General features: G+C 47.3%; 1 protein-coding gene across 1 annotated transcript in view; it reads left to right on the plus strand.

Annotated features, from left to right (window-relative positions):
• LOC124616359 (cytochrome P450 6k1-like) overlaps positions 1–8,945 on the plus strand; it is a 24,542-nt gene extending 15,597 nt beyond the window's left edge. Inside the window, exon 4 of the mRNA XM_047144669.1 lies at positions 8,767–8,945. Within this exon, the coding sequence (XP_047000625.1) occupies positions 8,767–8,945 (179 nt within the window). The remainder of the gene's footprint in view (positions 1–8,766) is intronic.
• Positions 8,946–10,042: the final 1,097 nt, after the last annotated feature.

Consider the following 10,042-nt stretch of genomic DNA (forward strand, 5'->3'; position numbering starts at 1 on the left):
TCCTTTTTTCGGCATGTTGCCATTTAATTTCTCATGCCTATGTTTTTTTTTTTTTTTTTTTTTCTCGTGAGCCTTCAGTACTTAAAAGTGATCCTATCTGTAGTTTCTGATGATAACTTAATGTTTTTTTTCTATTCTTTCCTAATTTTTATGGGGCAGATTATCGTTGTCCTCTTTCTTCAGGACTACAGGACTATTAGTTTTGTTAACCTGCTCTCTTATTTGGTAGAGATGTTCTAAAAATTTTTATTTATTGACCCCCTTTTCTTAAACTTGTTGTGACGTTTAAATTGTGAACTTACTTACTGGACTGTCACATACATCCGTTTCATAGACTTAAGTTTTCTTTAAAAAAATTGTGCTTATATAGTAAGGCAAAATCAGATCATTGCTAAGTCAGCTGGTTATAAATATACTAGAGCTGACGGAGATCAAACAAAATTTCTGTTAGGTGGATCCACAATACCTACTATCTCTCCATTCACTTTTGATGCATTTATCTGTGTAGCGTTGTGTGTATTTCTTTTTGGAGGGTCAAACAACCCTGTGCAATTCATCCACGACAGCAACTTCTATATTTTTTTTTTTTTGTGGTTTTAGGGCGCACAACTTCAATGGTCATTAGCGCCCAGACTACGTTAAGAATGCACCGCGAGGCACAAGTTTAAAACAACAACTAAAAGGGAAAACACGATAAAAGACAGACTGACAGGCATAGGATTAAAAAAACAGCATAATCAAATGTCCTTAGAGAGGTTTGTCAAGTTGATAAAACGAAGAACGCGAGCAGCTGCTCGTGGGTCATCCGCTAAAATGGCTTCTAAAGTACATGGCACGCCAAGATCAAGACGCAGTGTGTTAAAATCCGGACAGGACGTTAAAATGTGGCGGACCGTCAGCCATTGCCCACATGGGCAGAACGGCGCCGGCGCAGCCGTCAGCAGATGGCGATGGCTGAACCGGCAGTGTCCAATTCGTAACCGGGCCAAAACGACCTCCGAGAAGGGCGGGAGGAGGACGTCCAAGCCGTGGGTAGAGGTTTCAAGGCCCGAAGCTTGTTGTCCGTAGGTGCAGCCCAATCGGCATGCCACAGCGATAAAATGCGCCGACAAATTACCCTGCTACAATCCGACGAAGGGACACAACAAGAAGCTGTCCGAGGCTGGAGGACCGCAGCCTTGGCCGCGGCATCTGCAGCTTCGTTCCCAGGGATACCGACATGGCCAGGAATCCACATAAAGCTAACCGTAGAACCGACGTCCACCAACTGCTGAAGAGAGCGTTGGATCCGGTGCACGAAAGGGTGAACCGGATACGGATCACTGAGGCTCTGGATGGCGCTCAGGGAATCTGAGCAGATGACATAAGCAGAATGTCGGTGGCGGCAGATGTAAAGAACAGCCTGGTAGAGGGCAAAGAGCTCAGCTGTGAAGACCGAACAATGGCCATGGAGCCGGTATTTGAAACTTTGTGCCCCGACAATAAAGGAACACCCGACCCCGTTATTGGTCTTTGAGCCATCTGTATAAATGAAGGTCATATTAATGAACTTCGAACGAAGTTCGACAAAACGGGAGTGGTAGACCGAACCGGGGGTAACCTCTTTTGGGAGCGAGCTGAGGTCAAGGTGAACGCGAACCTGAGCCTGGAGCCAAGGTGGCGTGTGGCGCTCGCCCACTCGAAAGGTTGGAGGGAGTGAAAAATTAAGGTGTTGAAGGAGGCGACGAAAGCGAACTCCAGGGGGTAGCAGGGCAGAGACATACAACCCGTATTGACGGTCGAGAGAATCGTCAAAAAAGGAACGATAAGACGGGTGGTCGGGCATTGACAGTAGCCGACAGGCATACCGACAAAGCGGTATATCGCGCCGGTAGGTGAGTGGCAATTCGCCAGCGTCAGCATGAAGACTCTCTATGGGACTAGTATAAAACGCTCCGATCGCAAGTCGTAAACTCCGATGTTGTATGGAGTTGAGGCGGCGTAAGATGGACGGCCGTGCAGAGGAGTATACGAAGCTCCCATAATCCAGCTTGGAGCGGACGATCGACCGATATAGACGAAGTAGGACGGTTCGATCCGCTCCCCACGACATACCACTGAGAACACGGAGGACATTTAAAGAACGGGTACAACGGGCAGCCAAATATGACACATGTGGAGACCAGCTAAGTTTCCTGTCAAATGTAAGACCTAAAAATTTTCTTGTCTCCACGAATGGGAGAGCAACGGGACCGAGTCGTAAGGACGGTGGGAGAAACTCTTTGTAGCGCCAGAAGTTAATACAGACCGTCTTCTCGGCAGAAAAACGGAAGCCATTGGCGACACTCCAGGAGTAAAGACGGTCAAGAGAACGCTGAAGACAGCGCTCCAGGACAAGTGTACGCTGCGCGCTGCAATAGATGGTAAAATCGTCCACGAAAAGGGAGCCTGATACATCAGCTGGGAGGCAATCCATTATTGGATTGATCGCTATGGCGAAGAGAGCGACGCTCAAAACTGAGCCCTGTGGCACCCCATTCTCCTGGTGAAAGGTGTCTGACAGGACAGAACCCACACGTACCCTGAACTGTCGATCCATTAAAAAGGAACGAATAAAAAGAGGGAGGCGACCGCGAAGACCCAATGTATGCATGGTGCGGAGAATGCCCGCCCTCCAACAGGTGTCGTAAGCCTTCTCCAAATCAAAGAACAGCCGCAGTCGGGCGCTTCTGCAAGAAGTTATTCATAATGAAGGTCGACAAGGTAACCAGATGGTCAACAGCAGAGCGGCGCCTACGAAATCCACATTGGACATTGGTAAGTAGGCGTCGAGACTCGAGCAGCCAAACCAAACGAGAGTTAACCATTCGCTCCTTCACTTTACAGACACAGCTGGTAAGCGAGATGGGTCGATAACTGGAAGGCAAGTGCTTGTCCTTCCCAGGCTTAGGAATCGGGACAACAATAGACTCGCGCCAGCATGCGGGAACATGTCCCTCAGTCCAGATGCGATTGTAAGTACGAAGAAGAAAACCTTTACCCGCAGGAGAAAGGTTCTTCAGCATCTGAATATGAATAGAATCAGGCCCTGGAGCGGAGGACCATGACCGGGCAAGTGCGTTTTCGAGTTCCCGCATGGTGAATGGGGCATTATAACTTTCACGATTCGAGGAGCGGAAGTCAGGTGGCCTAGCCTCCTCTGCCTGTTTGCGGGGGAGGAAGGCAGGGTGGTAATGAGCGGAGCTCGAAACCTCTGCGAAAAAGCGGCCGAAGGCATTGGAGACATCCTCCGGGGCCACAAGGACGTCATTCGCGACCATCAAGCCAGAAACTGGTGAGTGGACCTTAGTGCCAGATAGCCGGCGCAGGCTACCCCAGAGAACAGAAGAAGGAGTAAAACTGTTGAAGGTGCTTGCGAAAGCAGCCCAGCTGGCTTTCTTGCTTTCTTTAATAATACGACGACACTGTGCACGTAATCGTTTATAAGTGATACAATTCGCCACTGTAGGGTGGCGTTTAAAGGTGCGTAAAGCACGTCGACGAGCACGTAAAGCGTCTCTACATGCTGCGGTCCACCAGGGGACCGGTACGCGACGTGGAGAAGAAGTAGGGTGAGGGATGGAATATTCAGCAGCAGTGAGAATGACTTCCGTGAGGTGTGCGACCTGACGATCGCAGCTTGTGAAGGTTTGATCCTGGAAGGTCGCCCTGGAAGAGAAGAGCCCCCAGTCTGCTTTGGAGATGTTCCAACTAGATGAGCACAGGGAGGGGGTATGCTGCAGGAGATGGATAACACACGGGAAGTGGTCGCTCGAATATGTATCAGAAAGTGCATACCACTCAAACCGACGTGCAAGTTGGGTAGTACATATAGAGAGGTCTAAATGGGAATAGGTAGGGGCGCTAGTATTGAGGGAGACAAGATTGAGCTGGTTGAAAAGGTCTGCTAACAGGGAGCCCCTCGGGCAGGATGCCGGAGAGCCCCAAAGGGGATAGTGGGCATTGAAGTCTCCAGTTAACAAAAATGGGGCAGGTAGCTGAGCAATAAGCTGCATCATGTCTGCCCTGGTAACGGCAGATGACGATGGAGTGTAAACGGTACAAATGGAGAATGTAAAAGTGGGGAGAGTAATGCGGATGGCAACTGCCTGCAGGCCGGTGTGCAATGTGATGGGATCGTAGTAAATATCGTCCCGGACCAGCAACATAACCCCTCCATGAACCGGAATACCTACCACAGGGGGTAGGTCAAAACGCACAGAGGTGTAGCGTGCCAAGGCAATTTGATCGCATGGGTGTAGCTTCGTTTCCTGGAGGGCTACGACGAGCGGACGGTGCAAGCGGAGCAGCAACTTCAAGTCCTCTCGGTTGGAGCGAATGCTGCGAATATTCCAGTCAATAAGTGCCATCGTAAAAAGAAAAGGAAGATGAAAGAACGGGTCACCTCGAAGGCCGCTGAGGGCCTGGCTTCGAGCGAGCACTGCCGCCGCTATCAGTAGGCGGACAGTCATCGTCCATTGGGTCCTATAGGTTCAACGGCCATCTTGGTAAGATGGCCGGGAGGGGGAGCTTCCTCCGCCGGTGAACGGCCAGATGTTCGGCTACCAGCGGTGCGGCCAGGCGAAACGGATGACGGCCTGGGGCGGCAACCGCTGGGTGGCGCAGGAGAAGAAATGCGCCGTGGCGGAGAAGGAGAACTGTGCTTCCTATGAGCCTTCTTGGAAGGTCGTTTGGTGGAAGTACCGGTCGAAGGCTGGGAGGTCGAGGTACGTAGGAAGTCTGCACGGGACGGTTCCTTCTTGAAGCCCCGTGCATCTGACTTCTGGGTCTTCGTCTTAGCAGAAGCTGATGAAGGGGCTGGTGTCTGTGGGGTGATGGGAGGAAGAGGAGACGTCGACCGCGCGATCTTAGCACTGGCCGAACGGACGACCGTGGTGCTGAAGGTCAGATCGCATGTCTGGGTTGCCACCTCCCTGGTAGTCCGACGAGAGGCGAGGACAGTACTGTATTTCCCCACTGGGAGCAGCGTGGGCTTCCTACTAGCCAATAGCTTGCGAGCAGCCGAGGTGGACACTTTCTCTTTGACCCGAATTTCTTGGATACAGCGTTCTTCCTTATAGACAGGACAGTCGCGGGAGGATGCGGCATGGTCACCCTGACAGTTCACACAATGAGGAGACGGAGGTGGACAGTCACACCACGAGACGAATTCAAAGTTCGGTGAGTCTCCACCCGGACAGGGAACGTGTACAGGAGTGTGGCCCGAAGCAGTTTTTGTGCCTGAAAGGCGCTCTCAGTTTCTAGTAATAAGGTACCGTTACGCAACCTGGTACAAGATTTGACAAATCCGGCTATGGCATCTACGCCCTTCTGGATAACGAAAGGGTTGACAGAGGAAAAATCCTTTCCGTCCTCAGATCGAGAAACGACGAGGAACTGTGGGGCAGGTAGTAGTACTTTGGTCACTGGTGGCTGGTCAAGTTTCCGTTTTTGGGCAGAAGTCGAGAGAGATGGAGTGAAATCCATTGCGGAGGAATCCCCCATGATTGCCAGCGTCTCCGATGGCGCGCTCCTTCCTTGTGGGGACCCTCTCAGAGGGCACTCCCGCCTTAGGTGAATGTTTACACCTCAGGTCACACCTCCCGAGAAACAGACGGAAGGACCAATCGGCATGGTCAGAAGGTATCAGCTCAGGCAATCACCCCTCCCTGGGCCTGGCCTTTACCAGGGGGTACGTGCGTGCCTTACATGTCTACCCAGGGCGGGGAAGTACGCGTTACCCCGTCACCGGCTACGCGTGCGAACGCGTGGGTCGGCCTTCAGGCGCGCACAGGAAGGAAGGAAGAAGAGGAAAAAGAAGAGAGAGAGGGAGAGAGAGGACAGACTGTTTCAAACGCCGAGGCGGAGACCAGAGAAGGCAAGAAGAAGAAGGCAATGAGAAGGCAAGGAGAAGAAGGCAATGAGAAGGCAAGGAGAAGAAGGCAATGAGAAGGCAAGGAGAAGAAGGCAAGGGAAAGAGTAAGGAAGACAGTGAGGTGGAGAAGAGCAAAGAAAGGAACCAACCAAAGGAAGGAAGAAACGAAAAGTGAAAAAGCAAAATGACCGCAAATAGAGGTCGTGGAACCGTCCGTCTCCGGACGCAGGCGCTAACTACCCCCTTGAGGGGGAGGGACTCCTTTTAGTCGCCTCTTACGACAGGCAGGAATACCTCGGGCCTATTCTAATCCCCGGACTCACAGGGGGGAGCAACTTCTATATGACGGTTCTTGGTTGTGAAATAAGTTACTTCAAGCTCTCAATACTACTGTAATGAAATTTAAAATTGTCAAGATGGAGCATGCGATCTATTTGAAATACTCTATGATATTCGTAAATGCCTTGTTTGCATTTGGTTGACTTACTACTTTTCACAGGTTGTGCTTCTAATTAGTCATCATTAGAACTTAAAACCCAGAAAACACAAGGCTGCAAACTAAATATGAAAGCTATAAATGTTTGAAAGGGCAGGATAAAAATAAAAGTAAAACTGATCAGTGTGTTGTTGCGAACCTAAACAATATAAAGCAGAGGGTATATTTTTATTTTTCACTTTATCTTGAGCGCTCTAGTATCTTTATAGCTACATTAGCATAGAAACCCAGTGTTGCTCAGTTATTTATTTAGGGCTGTGGGTCCATGACTATACCAAGCAGCCTCTGACCTTGTGCTAAATGGTTATGACGTCGTATCTCCTGAACTATGAGTCACACAAAGATGTAATTTTGTAGCCAATAATAAATTACGAACAGTCGTTATTTTGGTTTTATTTGTTAGGTAACCAGTTTCGGCATTACATTATACCATCTTCAGGCCTGCAATATCGAATAACCCTCGTGCTAGAAACCGATGCAGCACTGTCAACTAGTATTGTGAAGTTTTTTCCCCCCACGGATATATGCACTCCTTTGAAAGCTGTCAGCATCTCCAAGGAGCGCACATGCAGGTGGGAAAAAATCTTTACGATACCAGTTGACAGTGCTGCATTGGTTTCTAACACGAGGTTTAGGCCTACTCGTTATATGCAAGCCTGAAGATGGCATAATGCAACGCCGAAACTGGTTGCGTAACAAATAAAACAAAAATAACGACTGTTGGTATTCTATTATTGGAAATCGACCAGCGCTCCAGACATAGGATGAAGTTACGTTTATAATTTTGTAGGTACACTCAACGGCATATGTGGATACTGTCTCCACCATGTTTTGCGAATGGAGTTAGTAGTAATGAAGAAATAAATTTAAACGCCATGCACGATGAGGTAGATTCTCATGCATCTCAATGTTTATCACGTCATATCTCCTGAACTATGTGTTGTACAATGAAATAATAACGTAGGTAGTTCAGCAGCATATGTCAATACTGTCTGCGATATTTATTTCGAATAGCGTTAGTGGCAAAGAAGTAATAAATTTAAACATCATGCAAGATGCAGCGACTTACCACTCATCTCATTATTTATGGCGTCATAACTTCCGAACTATGTGTCGTACACTGAATAATTTTGCACTTGTATCCAGTGGTATATTTGCACATTTCCTGAACCACGTGTCGTACAGTGATATAATATTGTAGCTACTTTCAGCGGCATATGTGGGTACTGTCTGTAAAATGTGTCGCGAGTACAGTTGGTAGTAAAGAAGTAATAAATTATGGCGTTATGCTTTAAGCGGTACTTTTAATGCGTGAACAACTGAAAAGCAGTGTGGTGTCACCGCCAGACACCACACTTGCTAGGTGGTAGCCTTTAAATCGGCCGCGGTCCGTTAGTATACGTCGGACCCGCGTGTCGCCACTATCAGAGATTGCAGACCGAGCGCCGCCACACGGCAGGTCTAGTCTAGAGAGACTCCCTAGCACTCGCCCAGTGGTACAACCGACTTTGCTAGCGATGGTTCACTGTCTACATACGATCTCATTTGCCGAGACGACAGTTTAGCATAGCCTTCAGCTACGTCATTTACTACGACCTAGCAAGGCGCCATATTCTTCAAGAATGTATTCTGAACTGATACTATTGTGAATCATGAACCGTCAAGAGCGACGTTCATCATTAATGGATTAAAGTATGAAACTAATTCCGTCCGATTTCTGAATTCTAATTCCTTGTCATGTTCCAGACCTCACGTCAGTATAGTTCTTCACTCCTCATGCCAGCCTGCGTGAGCTAAAACGCGTGCATTTCGGCCACCTGTAGTAACACGGTGTTGGCTCTTCCGCCGACACTACAGTAAGCGTAAACGTTGTTCCTTTCATCATTTTGTAGGAGATGTCAGCGAGAAAAAATTTCATGGAAGTCTGAAATCGTGTGACGTCTGTTGCAAGTCGCCAAGTGCTCCCGTTCTGAAATAAAGTCTGGGAATTCACGTGTCGCGTAGAAAGCTTTTTAACCCCGATTCCCACCCCCACAACTTAGGTAGGTAGTTCTTACCCACAAGGTGATTGTGTCAAATTTTATTTCAGTTTGCAATACTGAACTGAACCTAGAAAGGAATGGGGTGATTTGTTGTGTGGACTGTATTCATTACACCAGTTTTACTACTCGATTTCTCCGTTTTTGTACACTTAATTCCTCTGGTTGGTTTGACTCAGCACTAGTTCATTATAACGAAGTATTTTGAATTTCATTGCAGTCTTACGCGCAACGAATGAAATTCAGTTTTTCACTCATATCAACAATTCAAGACTGAAGAAAAGTAACATTATCAATTACATGTGCAACGAACTGAAGGTACTTTTATTTTGTTGCAGGGATGCGTTTTGGGTTGACGCAGGTGAAGGTGGCACTGGTACATCTGCTGTCAAAATTTGACTTTCTGCCCGTCGGAGACAAGCAGTCGAAGATACGCATAGCTCCAAACAACATCTTGTTGACACCAATTGGCGGAATCGACCTGAGGGTGGAACGTCGTCGAATGGCTGCGTGCTGAAGATGAGGCTGAAATTGAAGCTGAAGCAACATTGGAAAGCTCAGCAAGACTGTCTGCACACCCTCCACTAGCATCCCTTGAGAACCGGATCCCACAAATAACCCTGTGTCGTGACGGAAAAGTAATTTCATTTTATTCATTACACTGAGATAGTATAAATTGGCATCTTGTAACATTTCTTGTGTCATGTAGTGTCCATTAAGACTGATATCATTGTTAAGTTGAACAGTTTGTATTTTTTAGCAAACCATAAAGATGTATGCATTTTAATGTCTCTTGTTCACTTGCTTTGTGTTGTCTTTGTATGCCCTTTAGAGGTGTCGAATACGTATCCTCACTTTTACCCTAGCGTACTTACTTACGTGCCGTCTCTACGTACTGCTGTCTGAAACAAAACCACGTACGGTATGTTTGTTGCTAGAGCACCATTGCTAATATTTGTAGGATGTAAGGACCACAGCTTTTGCGCTTCATACAAGTAAGCAGGGACTGACGTTGGTCAGAGACGTAATTTACAAGAATGTTTGGAAAAGTCAGAAGCAAGGACCCGTACACTATTTTCCTTTTATCAATGAGATGATATGTAGAATCTCTTAATTCCACACTAAAAGTTCCTATCTCTATCAACCTACAGATAAAGCATTTCTTTGATTTAGAGATGTGCCTATAAAATCAGAACATCAATGAGTTTCTCTTGAAAGGTGAAGGCGAAAAGAATATTTTTTATGAATTAATACAAACAGTAAAATAAACTGCTATTCTCTAGGCGACGCGCAGGGTCTCAAGATATGACATTTTTTTCCTTCGCGCTGAAGGGAAACTGTCCTTACCATTGGAGACAAAGCAGCGGATGATACTCGACTCGTTTTGAGACGAGCGAGGATAGAACATGGCCCTGCCACTGCGAGTTACGTTTTCCATGGATTCTCTTATTCGTTTCATGCCGTTGTATTGTTGCTTCCTCCAAACAACAATGACGCCGATTTTCTCCATCGTGCTGTCCATGTGAGTTTTATCTATTTATTGATAGGCACGTAGAACTCTAACCCAATGAGAATTTTACAGTACATACGTCTGAAATATCGCTACACAGAAAT

Source organism: Schistocerca americana, chromosome 5, assembly GCF_021461395.2.
Source record: "Schistocerca americana isolate TAMUIC-IGC-003095 chromosome 5, iqSchAmer2.1, whole genome shotgun sequence".
Lineage (NCBI taxonomy): Eukaryota > Metazoa > Arthropoda > Insecta > Orthoptera > Acrididae > Schistocerca > Schistocerca americana.